Raw genomic sequence first — 24,458 nt, forward strand, 5'->3', positions numbered from 1 at the left:
CACGTCTATGATTAAAATGCGAAGAATCGCTATATGGGAAACCATCTGAAAATTCCTGGTGCTAGGAAATAGCTTGGGCTTCATTACTCCAGGCCATTGTTATTCATAAGAAAATGGAGGCTGTCTAGGATTAAAAACTAATACATATTTGATAGTTCTCCCTTTAACTTTTATTATTAGTGCCCACCTATACATTATCTCTTCCACTTGCATCTGACACATGGAAAACTGATGGGTGGTCAAGGACACGGTCTTCTTAGGACAACCTTGTGTCTCTTTGAAGAAACTACATAAGTTCTTCCATTCTGCACCAGGAGGCTAGTAAAAAGGTTTGGCATCCAACTCGAGTGGTTGCGGTTCAGAGTTACCGCAGATGGTGGCTCCTTGTCCTTGTAGCAGGACCTGAGCCTGTACAGGGTGACCCGTCTTTATCCCAACCCCAGGATTCAGGGCTGATCAGAGCTAATAAATCTGCATACATTTAGGGCTTATTCGTGGCTGCCAGGGACAGGGCGTTGTTATATGAGTTCTCGTTATATTTTCTGTGTTTCGTCAGCGGATGTGTGAGGGTGCGTGCTGAGGTGTCCCCCGTGACCATTAGGACACTCTGGAATCCTGGTGCTATTTGTGCAGTTTGAGTCATAGTAACTATTTTTGTACAAAGAGAAGTTCCAATATAAGGTTCTCAAATAGGCAGCGTCCTACTTAAAGGGTGTATACCACCAGGGTCCAGGACTTTATGCAAATGAGCCTGAGGGGCTTCATAGGTGTTAATGGTGCCTGGTGCCCCTTAGGCTCATTTGCATACAGTCCTTCATTCTAGTGGTAGATGTCCTTTAAGGTCATATGTGGTAAAACACTAGTACACAAGGATTTAGAAACTTGGTTGTGTTAAGAATTAAAGACTCTCAACTTTGCCTACGATGGACTTGTTTTATATTTTGATGCTTAAAAAAGGGTCTTAGAGAAAACCCGATTCTTCCAGGGCAGTTGAGAAACAGTTTTTTCTCGTCGCAGAGGCCCAAGGCCTTTACCTCGCAAGATAAAGAACAACCACAAGGGCTTTGACAAGTTTTCTCCAGACCCAGAGCTGATAGATTAGGTTTTATTTGCATGGCTTCCTCGATGTATATGCCCCTACGGTGTCTCCCGGAAGTAGACACAGCATGAGCAGCTCCCAGCGTGTATTCCAGGCCTGCTATATGAAAGTGCACTAAAACTAAAGTGTATGTAATTTCCTTTTTGTAAATGACCTCCCCCCTCCCAAATAAAATCCATACCAATAAATATTACAACATAAGTGCTTGATTCATTGTGTGTCCTTTGGGTTGGGAGCTTGCTGTACCTGGAGTGAGTAGGTACAAAGCCTAATATATTATGCATGATCTGCAGTTTCCTAATGTTAGACTTTCCCTGCAGCTATGAAGACATGAAGGGGGGGGGGGGATTTACAAAAGCACCCAAATTGTTGCAATTTGCAAAAAAAGTTTTCAAATCCCTTGAATCACATTTATCATGGTTACCTGCATGTGTGTAGGAAATCCACAGTAATTATATGCAGGCAGCTGTGTCTGTTGGTGCTCCTCATTTTCTTTTATGGTCCTTTGCGCAAGGAACCCCATTTCAATAATTCATTTATATAGTGCGCTGCACAGAACTTGCCAAATCAGTCCCTGTCCCCAATCAACTGACAATCAACTTATCAGTATGTTTTGGAGTGTGGGAGAAAACTGGAGGACCCGGCCGAAACTTACAAACACAGAGAACTTACAAACTCTGCAGATGTTGACCCTGGGACTTGAACCCAGGTCCCCAGCACTGCAAGGCTGCAGGGTTAACCACTAAGCCAATATTTCTAAAAAGAAAAATGGAGCAGACATGGCCCTGAGGCACATAGAAACTCGCCTGCATAGAGTACAGAATTGACATACAACATCCCCGCAGGGGACGAGTATGGGCAGCAGGTGGATAGCAGGAACTGAGTGGCTTGCCCAACACCCATCAGGTGTAAGGAAACTTCCAAGTGTAGGCAATATTGGTCCTAGCTGATGGTACAGGGGAGGTCCGTCATGGTAGAGGCTTTAGCCAGGGGCTCGCACTTATTTGCAAATACCTACCATTCCTGTATAAGATCTGGAAAACAAGTCAGCAGCAGTAACAGGTTGTGTAACGTTCTTCTCTGATGGCATGGAGATAACTTTCCTTGGTAGCACACAAGTGCTACATGTACCTACCATTTCAATATAGGTAGCACACACACACACACACACTACATTCACTGGGCAATAGGGTCATCTATTTGAATGGCCACATTGCCCAACATACTGGAGTTACAGCACGGCTGCCCCAGATTCCTATGGATTGGGGCAAATAGTATCCCCAAGGCTGAATGCCCAAGTACAGCTGTGTGCAGGCAAGGGGCTTAACGCTGTAACCGTGGTCTGCATGGCTGGGCAAGTCTCCAAGGAGCTGTATCTGCTCTGCTGCATGAGCAGCACAAATCTGATGTGAACCTACACTTATAGGGGGACATTTACCAGGGCTTGCAGATCAGTTTTATGTTATACAAGTCACTATTTCTTCCCCTTACACCAGCCTGTAGAAACTTCCATGTTGCTGACCAATATACAAGCCTGCTTTACAGCACAGAACATGTAGCCATAAGCAGAATGAAATGTACAAATACCCTCTCTGGACAGTAGGTGGCAACATTGTAACACTACAGGATAGCTGAGCACAGAAGGGAGTCACCCAGCACTAAAGGGGCTACAAGCTTGAAGGTGGCCAGGACCTCTACAGTTACAGGAAGCCATGTGGGTGCAGAATTTAGTACAGACCCCACATGTAGCCTTCCTTCAGTTTTAAAAGTGGATTTTAGGCCATGGAGAACAAATACAAGATTACCAGTCATTTCCTTAACAAGTTGTGGAGTTGTAATGAAAGCCCTAACAAATGTTCTACAGTACCACAAGCTTATATAATAAATACTTTATTCAAAGAAACACATTTAAAATCTACTGAATTAGAGAACATATAACAAATAAGTGCTTGAAGGTCCATGGTGCACACAAGATTAGAACTCCTGAGACTCGGCAGCTTTAGGTTCTTGTGAGGACGAGCCTTTGGTCTTCTTTGGCAGTAGGATCGCCTGGATATTAGGCAGGACCCCTCCTTCTGAAATGGTGACCCCATCAAACAGCTTGGCCAGTTCCTCATCATTCCTGACAGCCAGCTGGATGTGTCTGGGCAGGATCCTGGACTTCTTGTTGTCTCTGGCCGCGTTTCCTGACAGCTCCAGGACCTCGGCGCACAGATATTCCAGGGTGGCAGCTAGATAGATACTGGCCCCAGATCCAATCCTCTCCGCGTAGTTTCCCTTCCTCAGGAACCTGTGAATACGGCCCACTGGGAACTGGAGCCCCGCCTTGGAGGATCTGGAGGCTTTATTGGCGGCAGCGGCCGGCTTCTGGAGCTTCTTACCACGACCAGACATTGTCAGAGTTACCTGCTAAGATGAAAGGACAGATACTGAGCCTCTTACCATTTATTAGTCATGTCTAAAACCTTCAATAATTAAGGTGCAAATGTCCCCAGTTCTCTGGTGTGGGCAGATTGATACATATCCCCCAATGTAGAGCCATATTGGAATGGGAATGATCAAGGATGGTCTAGGAAGCCAGTGATCACATGTACTGTGTAATGGAGACGACGATTGTGGGAACGCCACCCCACCCTTAAGTGTAGTTACCTTATCAATGAAACAAAGTTATGCTTTACTAGCATGAACTGTAAATGCTGGAGCCAAAATATGATGAAAGATGATAGGCAAGATTCAACCTAAAGCCACTTTCACATGAGTATAATAGGGCCATGATCTGGTCGCACAACATGCACAGTGTGTAACTGCACCCAGAGCAACCACAAAATACAGCACATGCCCTATATTCAGGCAGATTTGCAGCATGGCCGCTCATCTAAGACAGGAGAGGTGAGGATTGCTCACCGCTCACCCCCCTCCCTTCTCCACCCAGGCCCAAGCACACCTTATTGTTTCCTATGTTTAAGATTTACTCTCAGCTGTGTCAGAACTCTAGTGTGCACAAGCCCTTGGGCTAGGGGGTGCACAGGCTTTAGGCTTTATGACACATACATTACAGCCCCCAATATATTAACTACCAGAGGAAAATGTAAACCTTACATATACTCCACTATAATCTATACAAAAACTCAGGCCCAACCTCATCCACACAACAGCATTGTCTCCCTACTCACCAGCGCTGCTTCCTACACTGAGACTGGATGGATTGTGCCCCCTCCTCCCCCCAGGTCATTTATATCAGGTGATTACACCTGCCCCGCTCCATCAGCAATCACCCAAAATATCACACAGGTACGAGAGAGGGGAGTAGCTACACATCCAATGCCTCATTGGAAACGCATATGAATTTTGGCCAAACTCCCTCCCATTTGCGTTTTGGATGCGTTTAAAAATGCCAAATGGGAAACCAAGGGTGATGCCACACATGGCGTTTTAAACACGTTTTTGGATGATTTTTAAGCAGTCTGTCAGGGCGCGTTCACACGTTCCGCTAGCGCCGCGTTCATAACGCGACGCTAGCGCACAGGGGGCGGACTTTGGGGCGATCAAATATGCGTTTCCAGAGAAACGCATGCGATCGGGTTATTAATCGCATGCGTTTCCCGGGAAACGCATATGCGATCGGCCCGAGCCCCACACACTGTGCGCTAGCTATGAACGCGACGATAGCTGAACGTGTTAACGCGCCCTCAAAAACAGCATGCGTTAAAAAATGCATGCATTTTTGACCACTTTCAATTAAGATAATTGGTCAAACTAGTCAAAAACGCATGCATTTTTTGACGGACTGCTAAAAAATGGGCCAAAAACGCCACGTGTGCCATCACCCTCAGGGCGCGTTCACACGTTGACATTGCGTTTACAAATGTAAACGCTAATGTAATTAGGCAAATCACCTCTCCTCAGCTGTTGTAATGCGTTTTAAAATGCAATTAAAACGCAACGAAAGCGCAATGTGTGAACGCGCCCTTAGGGCGCGTTCACACGTTGCGTTTTGACCTGCGTTTTCATTGCGTTTGAAACGCATATACAAGGAGAGGAGAGGTGATTTGCCTAATTACATCACTGTTAACATTTCCGTTTACAAAACGCATCGTAAACGTGATGTTAACGCATGCGTTAACAACACGTTAACATATGCGTTTTGTTAACACATGCATTAACATTGCGTTTATAAACGTAAATGGTAAAGTAATTAGACAAATCACCTCTCCCCAGCTGTTGTATATCCGTTTCAAACGCAATGAAAACGCGACCAAAACGCAACGTGTGAACGCGCCCTGAGGGCGTGTTTACACATTGCGCTTTGGTTGCGTTTTAAAACGCATTACAACAGCTGAGATGAGGTGATTTGCCTAATTACATTACTGTTAATGTTTCCGTTTACAAAACGCATTGTAAACGGTTAACATTGCGTTAACAAATGTAAACAGTAATGTAATTAGGCAAATCACCTCTCCTCAGCTGTTGTATATGCGTTTCAAACGCAATGAAAACGCAGGTCAAAACGCAACGTGTGAACATGCCCTCAGGGCGTGTTCACACGTTGCGTTTTGACCTGCGTTTTCATTGCGTTTGAAACGCATATACAACAGCTGAGGAGAGGTGATTTGCCTAATTTCATCACTGTTAACGCATGCGTTAACAAAACACATCGTAAACGCGTTGTTAACGCATGCGTTAACAAAGCGTTAACGTATGCGTTTTGTTAACGCGTGCGTTAACATTGCATTTACAAACGTAAACGGTAATGTAATTAGGCAAATTACCTCACATCAGCTGTTGTATATGCGTTCCAAACGCAATGAAAACGCAACCAAAACGCAACGTGTGAACGCGCCCTCAGGGTGAATCTGTTTTTGCCCGATTTTTAAGCAAAAAGCATGCGTTTTGCTTAAAAATGTCCCAAAAACTGATTCAAAACGGGTTGAAAACGCCATGTGTGGCATCACCCTCAGGGCGCCTGCCCAGGTGCTGTTTTCCCATGTGGGTTTGCCCAAAACGCATATGGATGCGTTTAAAAATGCAATGAAATCGGCACGTGGGAAGGCATCCACAGAGTGCGTTCACACATTCAGTATTTCAGATGCAGTTTTCAAAGCCAAAAGCAGGTCTGGATCAATGGGTTAGTAGACATCATTAAGAGGTGCTACCAGGGTCAGCGCTGAACAGAGCTTGCCAAATAGGTCCCTGTCCTTATGGGGCTCATAATCTTAGCAACCTACCAATATGTTTTGAAGTGAGGGAGGAAACTGGAGGACCCAGAGGAAACCTACGCAGACATGGAGAACTCAGGACCCCAGAGCTGCAAGGCAGAAGTGCTTCAGTGGGCCCCTTTGCAGTGAACGCACATGTTGGCGTTAAAAATCCTGTTCCCTAAAATATTCCCCAGTTTATCATACCAAACATCCTCCACATGGTTATTTTATATACAGCCCCCTTATGTTTATTTTAAATATTATAAAGCCCCCTCACTCCCTATGGATTCATTAGTTATAACCCCCTCATCCTTATGATTTCCTTCTGTACAGGCTTAGGGCGCGTTCACACGTTGCGTTTTGACCTGCGTTTTCATTGTGTTTGAAACGCATATACAACAGCTGAGGAGAGGTGATTTGCCTAATTACATCACTGCTAACATTTCATTTCCGTTTACAAAACGCACCGTAAACGCGATGTTAACGCATGCGTTAACAACGTGTTAACACATGCGTTTTGTTAACGCATGCGTTAACATTGCGTTTACAAACGTAAACGGCAATGTAATTAGGCAAATCACCTCTCATCAGCTGTTGTATATGCGTTTCAAACGCAATAAAAACGCAACCAAAACGCAACGTGTGAACGCTCCCTTAGGCGGGCAGCCGTTTTGAACCCGTTATTGGGCTGTTATTAAGCTGTCCGTTAAAAAAATGCATCCCTTTTTGACCCATTTTAATTAAGATAATTGGTAAAACCAGTCAAAAACGGATGTGTTTTTAACGGACAGCTTAATAACAGCCCAAAAACAGGTTCATAACGCCACGTGTGCCGCCGGCTTCATGTGGAGCTCTGGGCCCTGGCCCTAGGTATGCCCAGTGCTGGCGCCGGCCCCTGGTTGCTACTCCGCTCCTGGTTTGGACATGAACGTGTGAGCGCACCCTCCGCACGCATTCCTATGTGACATTTTTGTCATGTTTTTAAATGCATCCAAAATGTAAGTTGGAAAGGGTTTGGCCAGAAACCATATGCCTTTCAATTGAAACTTAATCCATTACGTAATGACTAGAGATGAGCGAGCACTAAAATGCTCGGGTGCTCGTTACTGGAGACAAACTTTTCCCGATGCTCGAGTGCTCATCTCGAATAACGAACCCCATTGAAGTCAATGGGAGACTCGAGCATTTTTCAAAGGGACCAATAAAATGTGCCATTTTATTGAGAAATAAGGAAGTCAGTCGTGTTTCTTCGTTTTTTTTTTATTCAATGGAATATTCGTGGAGCTTCATAAAGGAGAATGACCCGTGTTAAACATCTGCAATGTGTTCTTCACACATATTGTTCTTCCCATACTATTGTAAAGAACACCTTTCATGTCTTCTGATAAGTTAGCAGATGCACGGAAACATCTGCAATGTGTTCTTCACTGTGTTCTTCACTTAAATGATCCTCGTTCTCAAAAGGCAAAATACTCGTCCGAACAACGAGCCGTTTCGAGTACGCTAATACTCGAACGAGCATCAAGCTGGAATGAGTATGCTCGCTCATCTCTAGTAGTGACCCCTGATGGCCCCAGACAGCATACAAAAAAACAAATCTAAAATGAATACACGGCTCTAGCTCCTCCACATTTTTGGCTTTTCTTGCGCAGCTTCAAGTGGATGAGGCAGGGGCGCAGTGACATCACCACTCTCCTGGGTCATAAAGGGCCGCACGTCAGGGGTAAGTATTGTACTGACTGCCGACGCCAGAATCACTTGCGATGCAGATCGTGGGGCCCGGCGCTGATGCTCCGATAATAATCCGGCCCTTTCGGTCACACCCCCTTTTAACCCACTTATTACAGAGCTGGATTAAATGGGATAATAATCGCAATGCCTGCCGTTTCAGAAGACATTGCAATTATTTGAGGACTTGTAAGGGTGATGTGACACGTGGCATTTTGAACCCGTTTTTAGTCACACATTTTCAGTCTGTTAAAAAATGTGTGCGTTATAAAAATGCATGCGTTTTTGTAAACACATCCGTTTTTAATTGAGATAATTAGAAAAAACTGACCAAAAATTTTTATTTTCATTTTCAAAAATGCATGTTTTTTTAGTGGACTGAAAACGTGTGACTAAAAACGGACTAAAACGGTAACCACGCCCCAGTGTCTTGCATTTAAACAATACAAGACACCTTAGGGTGCTGTCGCACGGAGCATTCTTGGACCGCATGCGTTTTGTATGTTTACGCTTACTATGTTTTGTATGTTTCTTTAACACTTACCAGAAATCCAAGAACGCACCATGTGTCAGCGCCCTCAGGAAGTGTTCACATGTTCAGTTTTTCAAATGCAGTTTTCAATGTCCAAACCAGGAGCAAAGTGAAAAAAAGAGTAGAAGCACCTCTCAATGTTATGTTTCTTACCCATTATGAAAAACTGAACGTGTGGACGCAGCCTTAATACACCATCCCCACCATGAAGCCTTGTGGGGGCAGCATCATGGTGCAGGGAGGGTTAGCAAGGACTTGGAAGCTGTGTGGATCAATGGAGAAACCTGCAGAGGGCTGAAAATACTCGACTTAGCACCAGCAAGATAATAACCCTAAACATACAACCAAAACTAAAATGAAAAGGTTTACAAAGTATATTCATGAATTAAAATGGCCCAAAGAACAGGCCTTAATCCCATTGACAATAGTGACATGAAAATAACAACCTAGAGCGATGGTTTGCATTACAGCCTTGCAGTGCTGGGGACCTGGGTTCAAGTCCCAGGGTCAACATCTCCAAAGAGTTTGTAAGTTCGCTCCGTGTTTGTATGGGTTTCCTCCGGGTCTTCCAGTTTCCTCCCACACTCCATTGTGAGCCCTATTGGGGACAGGCACTGATATGGCGAGTTCTGTGCAGCGCTGCGTAATCTGTGAGCGCTATATAAATATCGGGCTTACGTTCGTGTAAATGCGGCCTTAGTCTCAACTGGACAAATGGTGGCCAATAGATACAATAAAAGCCAAAACATGAAAATGCTATGAGAATTCAGGCCAAAAAAAGATGCATTTATAGTAAGGTGAGAGATCAAACAATGTATATTTCCTATTACATTTAAATCCATTGACAACTTTTACTCAAAACACTGTAAAGTTTTTAAAATTATAATATTTTAATATATTTTATATTATTTCTCCAAAACCAGTGGTGTAAACCACTATAAGGCAGCTATACCATGTATAAGGATGGATAGCACATACACGATACAGTAATAGCATAATAATAATAACACCACCACACAGTATTATAGGATTATTTATTATAAAAATAATTCTGCACTTGATTTCCAGAACAATAAAATATTGTAACAGACAAGAATATTGAATGTAGGGATCTAGTCATCAGGAAAAGAAGAGAAGATCCACCGTAACCAATCAGGGGGGTGATGGGAAAAACGTGTAAATCGATAATGAGTCAATATTTTTATAGAATATCCTTAAAAATAATCTAATAGGTATTCCTGATTTATAGGAATACCCCCCATAGGTCAGACACCTGGTAATAAGAGATAAGATTATACTGATTTATCTGACCACAGCTTCCTAACCCAACCCATACTCACATTTATCCGGACACAAGTTTATCAGTGTAATATCAGCACATGTTTGGCAAATATCTGTCCTTATATGACCTGCAGAACCATATTCTCCCCCTGGAAGCAGTTCAGCACCTAATTCTTGCATATAAAGATATAACAGTATATATGACCCTATGTCAGAAGCCTAGTCAGGATGTGTAACCCGGACTAGCCCCATTTGTACATGAAATATAAGGAATATGTATGTGTGAAAGTGTCCTTCATTTCCATAAGTAATAGGCAAATCAGAAATAATGAAACAGATCTTCCCTGTGACTCTCAGCTTGTGACTTTTAAGGGAACCTGTCACCAAGGACCTCATTTTCACTAAAGAAAGGTTACAGAAGCCCATTAGAGCTGCAGTGCACATATGCCTTTCTGCCTTCTCTAAGCATTTGCATTATAATATAATTGTGTGTTATAACTTACCTTGCACCCTGACAGAATCCTCTGTGTAGTCCCAGGGGTTGGGCTTTGGTTTGGATGTATTTCATAAAACAACATGTGACTTGTCTGTGATGCTCACTCCTCAGCTCTCAGCTCCCACCTTTTTGCTCCTGAACAACTCCCCCCTCTCTCACTGATGTCAGCTCACCAGACCTTGAACTCTGTGAAGGAGCAGGAGGGAGGAGTTGTACAGGAGCACAAAGGTGGGGCCTGAAAGCTGAGGAGTTTGCAGCACAGACACATGTTGTTTTATGAAATGCATCCAAACCAAAGCCCAACCCCTGGGACTACACAGAGGCTTCTGTCAGTGTGCAAGGTAAGTTATAACACACAATTATATTGTAATGCAAATGTTTAGAGAAGGCAGAGAGGCAGATTTGCACTGCGGGTGTAATGGGCTCCTGTAACCTGTCTTTAGTGACAATGAGGTCCCTGGTGATGGGTTCCCTTTAAGATTTCCATCACGGATCACAACTGGATAGATAGATTGTTCACTTCTTTTCTTCCACACTGTAGAGGTCATGGCGGCGCTGTGTGTGAATCGGTATCTGCTGACGGATCTCCGCCAGGTACTGCAGATCTAAAGACAGAAGAAGGTTCATTACTGGAATGAATTATTATATGTACAGCGTGTTTACTAATGTGAAGGTTCTAGCAAAGATAAAGATTCTTAGATTCCCTTCTTCCTTGGGAAGGAGAATGATACATAGCGCTCATACAGTTCTCTCATAGAGATGGTATAGAATAAGCACATGATTTACCAATATCTGCAGAAATGATGGACTCATCTGCTCCGGCCTTGGAAATGATCTCTCCCCTGCAAATATAAGAATTAGGAGCGCAGTCAGTAAACGTCACCATAGAAATGTGATGAGAAAAATAAGTTTTCCAGCATTGCTGTTCTACTGCTGTTTACTGTAGAAATTGGCCGCTCACAAAACTGAACAACCCCTTTAAGGGACCAGATTTTACCCCAATAAACTACTAGACTCCAGAGGTAGGGTATGAAATTCCATTTTTATATTTCATTTCTTCATTTGAAATGTCACTCATTTACCTATAAAATATAAATATATAAATTTCCTCCAAAGTCATGTGAAAATGAGCAGAGAAGAGTCATATTTTGTCTGAAATTAATCAACTTTAGGGGGGAGAGTTGCTTTAGATGCCCCTATCTTCACTTCTATAGGACCTAAACGTCAGCAGCGGCGCGTCATGCTAGGCGCCGCACGGAAGAGAACAGTTGCGGCGCCCAACGCGATGTAAAAGAAGACAGAAGACGGCGCGGAAGCAAGAAGAGGAGCCGGGAAGCCAGAAGAGGAGCCGCGATGACATCTGGGGGAAAAGCGCTGCGCATCAGGAGGGTGAGTAAATAAGTTTTTTGTTTTTTTTTTTAAATTCTGGGCTGACTGTATACTACTGGGGGCATGCTGTATATTACTGGGGGGCAGGCTGGGATGGCTGTATACTACTGGGGGGCAGGCTGGGGTGGCTGTATACTACTGGGGGGCAGGCTGGGATGGCTGTATACTACTGGGGGGCAGGCTGGGATGGCTGTATACTACTGGGGGGCAGGCTGGGGTGGCTGTATACTACTGGGGGCAGGCTGGGGTGGCTGTATACTACTGGGGGCAGGCTGTATACTACTGGGGGCAGGCTGTATACTACTGGGGGCAGGCTGTATACTACTGGGGGCAGGCTGGGTCAGGCTGTATACTACTGGGGGCAGGCTGTATACTACTGGGGGCATGCTGGGCCAGGCTGTATACTACTGGGGTCAGGCTGGGCTGGCTGTATACTACTGGGGGCAGGCTGGGTCAGGCTGTATACTACTGGGGGCAAGATGAATATTATAGGGGGCTGGCTGGCTATATACTACAGTGGGCTGGCAGGCTATATACTTGGCTGGGTCTGTGACCAATGCATTTCCCACCCTCGGCTTATACTCGAGTCAATAGGTTTTCTCAGTTTTTGGTGGTAAAATTAGGGGTCGTACTCGGCTTATACTCGGGTATATACGGCAAGTATAAATTCTAGTTATGATGACCATACAAGATGTCCTTACCAGGGGCTGACCACGGTGCTGTGTCCCCACGCTACATACGTGGCTTTCTCATCTCTAGCCGGTGATGCGGTGGCTACATACACCTGGTTATCTAAAGCCCTAGAAAGGCAAAAAGATTTATTAACTGAAATACACAAATTTATCCAATATTATCATATATGGATCAGTACACATTTTTACAGTTTTACACTTTTCTTTTTTTAAATTTTTTTTTTTACTTTACAGTTTTTTTTTGCAGGTCGGTCTGTAGTTTTATATCCATACCATTGTATCCCCTTTTTGATCACGTTTTATTAATTCGATTTTCCTATTTGGGCCTTTACTGGATGGGGTATGTTAAAATATTATACTAGTAAGGCCATTTCAATTTTCAGTGTTTTTTTTACTGATAGGAGAGATGATTTGAATTATTGTATATTTTGATATGTTTTGTTTATTTCATTCATTTTTTAACGCCTCTAGATTGCTTAAACATGTCATTGTTGGATTTCTTATACAGCAATAAGACAGTAGAGCAGCCTATGGCAAATTACTGAATGATTATTGTCCCCTCAGCTCTCACACCGCCTGAGGACCCCAGATTTCTGGAGAAACATGTCAGGGGCAGTGTGGTGCTTGAATATACTTCAACTAGCGGAATAATAGGAATTATGATGTTGTGATTTAGCAAAGTGAAATTCAGCAACTGCAGAAAGTCCTTAGTTTCATATATTGTGATAAAAAGTGAATAGTAATGACAACTTTGTTAGTATTTTGCTAAATATGGGAGAAATCACCACAAAAAGATTAGTGATACTGTATGTCAATAGGGACATTTGAAACGCCATCATATACCATAGCGCTTTATAATTCATAGGGGACGTATACAAATATAATATTACATTACAGAGTCCAAACAGTCATATGGAACAATAGGAGTGAGGGCCCTGATCACAAGAGCTTACAGTCTATGAGGATGAGGGGATGACACCAGAGCTTACAGTCTATGAGGATGAGGGGATGACACAAGAGCTTACAGTCTATGAGGATGAGGGGGTGACACAAGAGCTTACAGTATATGAGGATGAGGGGGTGACACAAGAGCTTACAGTCTATGAGGATGAGGGGGTGACACAAGAGCTTACAGTCTAAGAGGATGAGGAAGTGACACAAGAGCTTACAGTCTATGAGGATGAGGGGATGACACCAGAGCTTACAGTCTATGAGGATGAGGGGATGACACAAGAGCTTACAGTCTATGAGGATGAGGGGGTGACACAAGAGCTTACAGTATATGAGGATGAGGGGGTGACACAAGAGCTTACAGTCTATGAGGATGAGGGGGTGACACAAGAGCTTACAGTCTAAGAGGATGAGGAAGTGACACAAGAGTTTACAGTCTATGAGGATGAGGGGGTGACACCAGAGCTTACAGTCTATGAGGATGAGGGGGTGACACAAGAGCTTACAGTCTATGAGGATGAGGGGGTGACACAAGAGCTTACAGTCTATGAGGATGAGGGGGTGACACCAGAGCTTACAGTCTATGAGGATGAGGGGGTGACACCAGAGCTTACAGTCTATGAGGATGAGGGGGTGACACAAGAGCTTACAGTCTATGAGGATGAGGGGATGACACAAGAGCTTACAGTCTATGAGGATGAGGGGGTGACACCAGAGCTTCCAGTCTATGAGGATGAGGGGGTGACACAAGAGCTTCCAGTCTATGAGGATGAGGGGATGACACAAGAGCTTCCAGTCTATGAGGATGAGGGGGTGACACAAGAGCTTCCAGTCTATGAGGATGAGGGGGTGACACAAGAGCTTACAGTCTATGAGGATGAGGGGATGACACAAGAGCTTACAGTCTATGAGGATGAGGGGATGACACAAGAGCTTACAGTCTATGAGGATGAGGGGATGACACAAGAGCTTACAGTCTATGAGGATGAGGGGATGACACAAGAGCTTACAGTCTATGAGGATGAGGGGGTGACACAAGAGCTTACAGTCTATGAGGATGAGGGGGTGACACAAGAGCTTACAGTCTATGAGGATGAGGGGGGTGACACAAGAGCTTACAGTCTATGAGGATGAGGGGGTGACACAAGAGTTTACAGTCTATGAGGATGAGGGGGTGACACCAGAGCTTACAGTCTATGAGGATGAGGGGGTGACACAAGAGCTTACAGTCTATGAGGATGAGGGGATGACACAAGAGCTTACAGTCTATGAGGATGAGGGGGTGACACAAGAGCTTACAGTCTATGAGGATGAGGGGGTGACACAAGAGCTTACAGTCTATGAGGATGAGGACCCTGATCACAAGAGCTTACAGTCTATGAGGATGAGTGGTGACACAAGAGCTTACAGTCTATGAGGATGAGGAGGTGACACAAGAGCTTACAGTCCATGAGGATGAAGAGGTGACACAAGAGCTTACAGTCTATGAGGATGAAGAGGTGACACAAGAGCTTACAGTCTATGAGGATGAAGAGGTGACACAAGAGCTTACAGTCTATGAGGATGAGGGGGTGACACAAGAGTTTACAGTCCATGAGACCTATTAGAGATTAGTTATGAAATAACAACCTGTGATATCTCCCAGTAATAAACCCCCATTTACAGCTTAATAGAAATCCTTATATACAGTATCGCATTATACTATACTGTATATACAATTTACAAGATTAAAAAACATTTCAATTCCACTTTAGAATCTTCCATTCATTTATTAGAATTTCTCTTACCGGGCTCTTTGGAGTAATTCCCAATGTGCTGGACCAGTTGTCATGTTAAATGCCCCTGGATACACCAACAGCTGACACCCTAGATTTAAGGTGGAAATTTTAAAAAATGACAACTTGTTAAAGGGCTTGTCCAGTTTAGAAAATGTATTTTTAAACCATATTGGGAAGTTTACAGAATTATTATTTTGAAAATATAAGACAAAACAGACATGAGGCTAGATTTCACAGGACAACCACAAGTGCAGAGTATGGGACTCCATGCATCTTAGTGATGGAAGATGAAAGGAGTCCCTGCAAAGCAGTAGTGCCGAAGTGAATGAGCTGTAACCATCTATTTATGAGCAGTAGAAGAACAGATGCAATGAGCCATTTTATATGACAGTGTTGAACCTAGTAGCATCCGGTGTTCATTTATAATCACTAGTGGTGGGTAATAGACCCCCCGAGTGTTTTTCCATTCTGCCACATAGGTAATGGTACACGACGTGTCAGATCTACTAACATTACACTATAAAAGGATAAATGTTGAATAATAGTGTAAATACACAAAAAATATAGGCAAAACACAACGTATCCTTACCTCTCTTGGTGTAAATTTGGGCAAGTTCTGCAAATCTGATGTCATAGCAGATGCCGACTCCAATTTTGCAAAAGGCTGGAACAAAGAATAAAACATTCTTGTAAGTTCATCGCTGATGGAAGAGCGGAGAAAGATGCTGAGATGAGCTCCAACGTCCCAATCCTCATCTACTGTGACATTTGCTAAAAGTGGAGAACCAGGAGAAGCCATAGATATTAGGTGGTCAGACATAACCTACCAAAAACAGTGGGTTCAGCTGACACCGCCAGCTTTTCTGTCCAATAATTCAGATAAAGGTATAAGAAGCCCTTTCAGGATCTCACTGTGCAATTTTTGGACGCAATAAAGTTTTTGGCAAGAATAAAGTCCGTTTTCCTTGCTCATTCATACGTATTTTAACCTTATAATAAGTACATACGTGTATCAAACACAGAGAGACTGTCTCCTGGGCTCAGCGTTTCTGACTCCTGGAACCGAATTTTCCCCGGTACATCAATGTTAAATAAGTGGATCTGAAAATGGGGAAAAGGAGAAATCCAATGTACTGTCAAATAGCTAAATACAGTTCCTTCCTGCACAATGACAGATATGAGGCTCCAACCCCCGGCACTACAGCAGCAATCACAGAATAGGAACTCACTAGCAATTTAATTTAACGGCATGAGATCAGTCCCTCCTTTGAGACATGAGATCGGTCTGCAAAATCCATCATGATAAACCAGTGACACTTACTTCTTATATGTGTTATCCATGGCCTCCTTCCTTCTAAAATGAACTTTTAAAATTATGATAATGAGACAGAAGATCTTGTGGGGGCATTACCTAAGTCACAAAATGCATTGCAATGGATGAAGTGATAATGTGGTGTCGCATCAAGGAATTTTCTGAATACGACTGGGGTAAGGGGGCCATAGATTGGCCTTAACCTTTTACTTACAAGGGGTTACATGTATTCAACTATTATCACGGGCCGTTACACTCTGCAAGAGCACTTTCCATGAGATAACTTTAAGCAGAAGGAGGGGAAGTGCTGAGGAAGCCTGTGGAGAGGCTCTTGTAGCACCCCCAGGAGCCCTTCAGGTTCATTAGCATAATCTTAAAAGTAGATTTTAGAAGGAAGGAGACCACAGATAACAAACATAAAAAGATTACCACGGCCACAGTGCCTGTATCTATGAGTAAGTGTCCCTGGTTTATCTATGCTTGATTTTGAAGGTAGATTTCCTTTAAATGTGCAGAACTTAAGCGCTCGTCTTCTTTAGCAAGAAGTGGAAGTGTTCTTATTATGTTCAGGAGTGACGCGATATTTAAGAGAAAGAGGTTTTTAAAAATATGCAGATTAGCCTGGATTTTAATTTATGCACGCCTGCACTGCTTTAGTCCCGCCCAAAGAACTTGGAGAGAGCTCACGCCTCTGCCCTGCTCTAAGACTTCACCGACTCAGTCCAAGATCTTCAGACGGGACTATGACAGTGGGGGCGTGCATAAATTAAAATACTGGGGTACCTCTGGCTAATCTGCATATTTTTAAAAACCTAATTTTGTTGAATATTGCGCTATTCCTGAACATAATAAGAACACTTGCACTACCTGCTAAAGAAGACAAGCTTGTATGTTCTAACTGATAGCAGATGTCCTTTAAGCTCTCAAGTTTTTGCCTGTAAGTTATAGACATCCGATTACCTTTCTGTGCTTTATCAGCAATGCACCGTCTGGGCCAAATACCGTGCAAGTGTTGTACAATTTCCCAGAATCCTCTTCTGGAATTGACCCTGAAAAAGGAATGATCTGATTAAAATAATTTTCTATGTCATTATTTCATATTGTGTTTGCGTGGGTTTCCTCCGGTTTCCTCCCACACTCCAAAACATACTGGTAGGTTGATTAGATTGTGAGCCCCATGGGAACAGGGACTGATCTGGCAAAACTCTGTGCGCTATATAAATAAAGGAATTATTATTATTATTCATACCACCAATGCTGACACATTCTCTTTGAATGGGGTATTCCTGTCACAGCAGCTTACCTCTTATAAGGACTGGTGAGGGTCTCACTGCTACGACCCTCACTGATCAGGAGAATGGGGTCACTTGTACACCCAAATGTATGCAGCAGTAGGTCATACATGTGCACCATGAATTGCCCATAGGGGGGCAGCATAATTGTGGCACTTCTATTTCCAGTAGTTCTATAGAAGCAAATGGAGGGAGAGCTACTACATGGAGGGTCCTAGAGCTGTGACCCCAATGATCTGCAAGTTGTCCAGTATTCTGTGGATATCGGATACTTTGCTGGAACACCCTCTTAATCAGTGACCAATATCAATATTTTACTTATACCAGATTCAGTTTTTTCCCCCAGAGACTTACCTCCAATAAGATAGATCCCACATTCCTTGGCTACTTCTGACAACATCTGTGTGGACTGCCCAGGAATCTTTTCAGCATATTCCGGAAAGAATTTGGTTCCATAAGGAGAATTGAAGCATTCCTAGGGGGAAAGAAAGTTAGAAGTTACTATGTAGGAAATAAAAGTGTCATTGTCCTCTGTTATTCCCCCTGGAAATTTGTGAATAGCCTGACTCCTGGGTTTTCCTGTTCCTATGGTTAGAAACCAAAAGTGTCTCCGATCAGAATGATTGATCACTATGTTCAAGATCTGTTATTAAGTTCTGTATCTATGGATACAGTCATATTAGTTGCGCCGACTATGACAACTAAAAAGTACGGATATCATCAGCGCAATGTCCAGAGGGCAGGCAGGGAGAGATGGCATCACATGAAACAGATGAAGTGATGTAACCTGTTTGCTCAGTGTCTGTTGTACAGTAAATCAAATAGAATCTTCACAATAAGTAAAGAGATGTGGAAACCTGAGGAGCCACAGGGGCAAATTCCAGCTCCTAAAAATTATTATTTTCCCTAATTTAGCTGTGTCCATACATACTCACAGGCAGGGCCACGACCTGCGCTCCTTGCTGTGCCGCCTGTTTAATCAGTTCAGAGGCTCTCCTCAGGTTATCCGACTTCACCGGGGACACCAGGAGCTGCACCAAGGCCAGCTTAAATTCTAGGGAAAGAAATTAACAATTTAGGATCAAGATTATGTTAGGACATATAGGATTTTTTCCCAGTGAGGATTCTCACTGTCAATCACTGTGTGGGCGGGGTAATCGGGACTCTCACTGTCAATCACTGTGTGTAGGCGGGGTAATCGGGACTCTCACTGTCAATCACTGTGTGTAGGCGGGGTAATCGGGACTCTCACTGTCAATCACTGTGTGTAGGCGGGGTAATCGGGACTCTCACTGTCAATCACTATGTGTAGACGGGGTAATCGGGACTCTCACTGCCAATCAATGTGTATGTGTAGGGTGGGGTAATCAGGATTCTCACTGTCAATCACTGTGTGTGGGGTTGGGGGAATCAGGACTCTCTCTGATTCTGCTAGGAGTCCAGTTGACACTTACTCTGGTTTATTCTTCCGCTTCAAATTTTATAAATCATCATTGAGCTCAATTTCTTTTCTTTATCATATCCTGCTCTTAGATAGGACATCATTCACCTGACTGAGTCACGTTTTAGAAAATCGTCAAAAAAACCCAACCAGAGTTAACTTTTAAACAAGCTTATTCACCTATTAGCCAACCTCTGGTAATATGTAATTATTATATAGTCTGCCTGGTATGCCAGTGGGATCAAAGATTGCAAGGGTGACATTTCACTGCCCCCTATAAAATTCTTTGTGAGGTTATATTTCTATATGACAGCGTTGTCAAAGCGAGTTTACACAAAGATGTAGACAGTATTGGTCCTGGGGGATCTCATAGACTGTAAGCTCTTGTGTCACCACCTCATCCTCATAGACTGGGGAAGGGTCAGGAGTGGGTATACACACCAGTGCAGTATATTATCATATAGAGATGATATACAGATGGCTCACAGTTAACTTTGTCTTTACAAGGACTGAAACCCCCTGTCCCTACTCAGAACCATTCTCTTCTAAAAGACAAGTCCTGCGCCACTCGCTCCACGAGAACATCTGATCACAGATTTGGAGGGGTCAGATGCGGCGAAGAGCTGATTTTTTTTAAATTCCATTAAGGACAATCGTTTATTCATGTGAAATGTGATCTCATCATCATCTGCTGCTGTACTGTCCTCAGGACATGAAGTGAATTTTGTATTAAACTCTTACACTCATTATTTTAGTAGCTAGAAATCACCATTTTAATCATTAAAGGGATGTTCCACCTTTTAGATATTGATGAACTGATCAGAGGATTGGTCATCAATAAATCAGGAGGACAGACATTTGGACCCCCTGTTAATCAGCTGATTCTGACACCAGTATCAACACCTGGAAGAACCTCTGGGCTCGGCAGCTTTATATATTCAGAGAAATCCAGATGTGAACATAACAGGGAGCTGTCACCTCTCCTGTAATGTGTTAGTAAATAGCAAATCCTATAAAGTAACATTTGTGGAGCCTGGTGATGCTACCATTCCTCTGTTATTCCTATTTGAAATAAGTTAACTGACATGATGCACTAGCACAGACATGTCAGGAGGTACATAACACTATGGGAGCTCTTTAACTGTAGTAAAACTACAACTCCCAGCATGCCCGGCGTCCTGTAACTTTGTATACATGCTGTTCTTTGCAGACATGACAGTGCATATTACGTATAACAGGTGACGCTATTGCAGTAGATGTAGAGAAGAGCAGGAAAGTGATTTATACTCACTGGCCATGGCTCTAGCTGTCTGCATACTGACACTAGCAGGAGGCGACACGCACCTGTCAATCATCCACTCAAATCGGAAGTGGGTGGAGGCATCCGGCCGCGACGTGCCAAAGGATTGTGGGAAATGTAGTTTGAGTTCCTGTTCTGTGTACACTGTGAGAACCCTAATCAGTTTCTCTCACTATAAGGGTAAAATTCATAATATATAGATGGTAGTGTTACTAAATAAAATTTGAATCTAAACTATTATTACTTTGTGTGTGTGTGTTCATTTTCCTTACAAGGTATTGTCCCCTGTTATCAGGGGTTTGGAAATCTCTTTATTATATATAATTCCTATATCTCCAGTTATTATAGATTTTTGTATTCTGCTCCTAAAGCTATATGAAAGGCAGGGGAGTCTATCCAAAGCGTGTGAATGGGGTTTACACAGCCAATATAATTACTAGGCACGCGGTTAGGATCTGGAAAAATCGAGGATGGCGTCCATGGGGTTGGCGTCCATAGATTTTTGGAACGGTTCTTGTCATAAAAATATTTTAGATTTTCTACTTAAAAATCTGTGATATAAGGATAGCCAGGGGCGTAACTTGTAGGGGTGCAGAGGGTGCTGTCACAACTGGACCCAAGAGGCTTAGGCCGAGGTCACACGTACCGCTAGGCGTCCATTCATAACGTGACGCTAGCGCACAGGGGGCGGTCCTCGGGCCAAACGCACATGCACTTCAACGGAAATGCATGCGATTGATAAGCTGATCGCATGCATTTCTCAGGACCGCCTCCTGTGCGCTAGTGTCACGTTATGAATGGACGCCCCACAGTACGTGTGACCGCGGCCTTAGGGGGCCCATAAGTCTCCCTTTCCATTATGAGAAGCCAAGTACTATAAACCATACATCAAAGTTTGGGGGCTTGGTACAGACTTTGCGCTGGGACAGATTCGTTTCATGTTACGCCACTGAGAATGGCGCTTTATTGTATATTCATACACCTCACACTTACTGTAAATTCATAGGCCCCGCACACAATATATATGCGCAAGACATGCAATGCTCATTCACACCTCACATTTACTGTCATTTCATTCAATACACTTGCTGCAGAGATTTTGGATCTCTCCCCCTTATCTAATAAGGGGCGGCAGTGCTCCATACATATTGTACAAACTACAACCTGGAGGGGAATTTCAGTTGCAGAAATCTTGGAGCGGTATATATCATTACATGAAAATACACTGTACATGTTTGTAGGTTAATTTCTGGAAAACTTGGATGTCTGCCACTGTATCACATGCAGCATTGACATTCAGTGGGGCAGAACCAGAGCTTTTCAGGAAAGAATATTTGTAAACAATGGGCAAGCTGTGGATTTACAGTGCATCAATTAGCACATACTTTTATATTCCCCATGTAGTTTATGAGTTCATCAAAACGTGGACCTGATCCACCACTGATTGATTCCCTTTCCAGGTTTTGTGTGTTATAACAACCCTACACCTTGGGGTCCCCCGCCCCTGGCATTGACGTGACACATGATATTTGTACGCGGAAAATCTGCTGCGTACTACAGCAACTTTCTACTTATGAGTTTTTAAAGAGTTAACTTACAGTACACAGTGTTATTTTCGTACAAGGAAATTACGTGAAATGTAGACTTTAAAATCTGTTGCATGCTAATTGTCCTTTCATAAGTGTGTGTTCACACGTGGCGGTAACGCATGCATTTTCAACACATAACAACATTGCTTTTAACTCATGCGTTAACACTATGCGAATAAATATGTTAACATTGCATCAACACCTGATCCACTACATTCTTGATTTATTCCATTTCCATGTTTTGTGTGTTATAACAACCCTACACCTTGGGGTCCCTCGCCCCTGGTAAATATGTTAACATTGCATTAACACATGTGGTTTGTAAGCTGTTGTGATGTGTTTGAAAATGCATGCGTTAACGCACCCTAAATTATAGGGACCTTCTGTTCAAAATCCATTTAAAGGAAACCTACCATTTAGAATGGTAGGGGTAAGCTGTAAGTACCGAGCACCAGCTCAGGGTGAGCTGGTGACGGTACTTACTTTTGTTAGTGTTATAAACCACGGTATTGCGGTTTTAACACTTTTTAAACTTTAGAGCAGAAGAGGCTTCGGCGCTGCATGCGCACGATACCGCGGTTTATAACACTAACGAAAGTAAGTACCGGCACCAGCTCATCCTGAGCTGGTGCTCGGTACTTACAGCTTACCCCTACCATTCTAAATGGTAGGTTTCCTTTAAATAATACTTGATGCTCTGTCAGAGGAGTCCTTTGTCTCGAAAAATCTTGCTCTCTTGCACTATGTGACATCTAAGAGACCACGTTCAGTATTCCCCAACCTATACCTTCATCCTGCAATTGTGTTTCAGACCCCAGAGTTTCAGTTTAAGGGTCCATGCACACTAAAGTATGGGGGACGGATATATACGGCCGGATATACATCCCCCATAGTTCTCTATGGCGCCCGGGCTCAGTACAGCGTGCTCCATCTTTGGCCGTAAGAAGGGCTGTGCAGCTCGATTCTCTATGGAGAGAGGAGGGGCAAGTGACGTGTGACGGACGGGCACACGTCATGGTGCTTGAGACCTAAGGCTGGTGCTACACGTACCACACGCCGCGGCCCGATCGCATCAGCGTTTCTATGATCGGGAACGAGCCGCCGGTGTTTTGCATTAATTTAATGCAAAACACCGGCGGCTCGTTCCCAATCGCAGGCGTTTCCATAGAAACGTCTATGCGATCGGGCCGAGGCCCGCCCCGGTGGGCGCGACTTTGTCTGCGTTTGCAAGTGCAGACAAAGCGCTACGTGTGGCTCCAGCCTTAGTCCTGTGACTGCTCCCTAGCACAGGAGTCCACACCTGACAACTTTCCCCAATGATAATAAAAGCAAAAAAGGTCACACAAAACATTTATATCGATCCATAAAATCCTCAGCCACACAACAATTCAAGTTTTTTTATGTTTATCTTAAAATGTTTTATTATTTTAGTTAATGATTATGATTTCCTTAAAAGCAAAAATGTACATAAACAAGATTTGCCATAGTTCAACCTGACGACTCAATACTTATAGAAGCAGCTTCTGCCTTAATCCAACCTCACAATTTGCTGTCTGGATCATGTAATTGAAAAAAAAAAAGAATCACTTCTTCATTAACCATCAGGAGCCTCCTGTGTGCTTCATGATACAGGTTCTATTCTGCATTCTAGTGGCACATTAATGGGGATAGAAACACGTGGGTTGCTTAAGCCAGTTCACATCTCTGTTAGCTCTTCAGTCATTTGCATCAGGTATCCCAAGCTAAAACCAGGACTGGTCAAATAGAAAATACAAGTGCAAGTCCTTCCGGTGACTATACAGAGGTAAAGAATAATGGAAAGACTTGCATCTGTTCTGTGTGTTGGACCAATCCTGGTTTAGTGCACAATAACTGAAGACCTAAGGCCAGCGGCACACGTGGAGTTTTGAACCCGTTTTTGGGCCGTTTTTAAGAAGTGTGTTAAAAAATGTATGCGTTACATGCCCGTTTTAATTAAGATAATTGGTAAAAACAGTCAAAAACGGATGCGTTTTCAAAAAACGCAAGCCTTTTTTAAAAGCATGCGGTTTTTTACAGACTCCTTAAAAACGGCCCAAAAACGGGTTCAAAACGCCACGTGTGCCGTCGGCCTAACAGAGATGTTAACTGTGATTTTGTTTTTCAGAGGTTGGTGTTGCAGCTCAGCTCCACTGAAGTAAATGCTGCAATACCGCACACAACCTCTGGACCAGTGTGGCGCTTCTTCTGGCAGGGTTTAGAAATCCTAGACAACCCCTTCAAAACAGCTCGTCTCAAATCACATTGCACATGTCGGCCATGTATATATCTTGCAAATATAGCAACTATTATAAATTGAAGAGACATTATAACTGAGTGAAGAGAGTTATAACCCGATATA

At 43.4% G+C, this 24,458-nt stretch overlaps 2 protein-coding genes across 3 annotated transcripts; both read right to left on the reverse strand.

The window, feature by feature from the left end:
• Positions 1-2,973: 2,973 nt before the first annotated feature.
• LOC140116762 (histone H2A-like) lies at positions 2,974-4,362 on the reverse strand. 2 transcript variants are annotated; one of them, XM_072133197.1, is made up of 2 exons: positions 4,273-4,362; positions 2,974-3,508 (listed from the first exon to the last, which is right to left on the reverse strand). In XM_072133197.1, the coding sequence occupies exon 2, from the start codon at positions 3,491-3,493 to the stop codon at positions 3,074-3,076; it is 420 nt and encodes a 139-aa protein (XP_071989298.1). In that variant the 5' UTR covers positions 3,494-3,508; positions 4,273-4,362; the 3' UTR covers positions 2,974-3,073. The 2 variants fall into 2 exon arrangements, with proteins under 2 accessions (XP_071989298.1, XP_071989299.1); XM_072133198.1 differs by having other exon boundaries at positions 2,974-3,505; positions 4,273-4,330.
• A 6,397-nt stretch (positions 4,363-10,759) lies between these two features.
• NIT2 (nitrilase family member 2) lies at positions 10,760-20,587 on the reverse strand. The gene is made up of 10 exons (XM_072133199.1): positions 20,481-20,587; positions 18,684-18,802; positions 18,103-18,223; positions 17,417-17,505; positions 16,152-16,245; positions 15,734-15,808; positions 15,154-15,232; positions 12,425-12,523; positions 11,121-11,176; positions 10,760-10,939 (listed from the first exon to the last, which is right to left on the reverse strand). The coding sequence occupies exons 1-10, from the start codon at positions 20,542-20,544 to the stop codon at positions 10,851-10,853; spliced, it is 885 nt and encodes a 294-aa protein (XP_071989300.1). The 5' UTR covers positions 20,545-20,587; the 3' UTR covers positions 10,760-10,850.
• Positions 20,588-24,458: the final 3,871 nt, after the last annotated feature.

This window comes from Engystomops pustulosus, chromosome 2 (genome assembly GCF_040894005.1).
Source record: "Engystomops pustulosus chromosome 2, aEngPut4.maternal, whole genome shotgun sequence".
Classification (NCBI taxonomy): domain Eukaryota; kingdom Metazoa; phylum Chordata; class Amphibia; order Anura; family Leptodactylidae; genus Engystomops; species Engystomops pustulosus.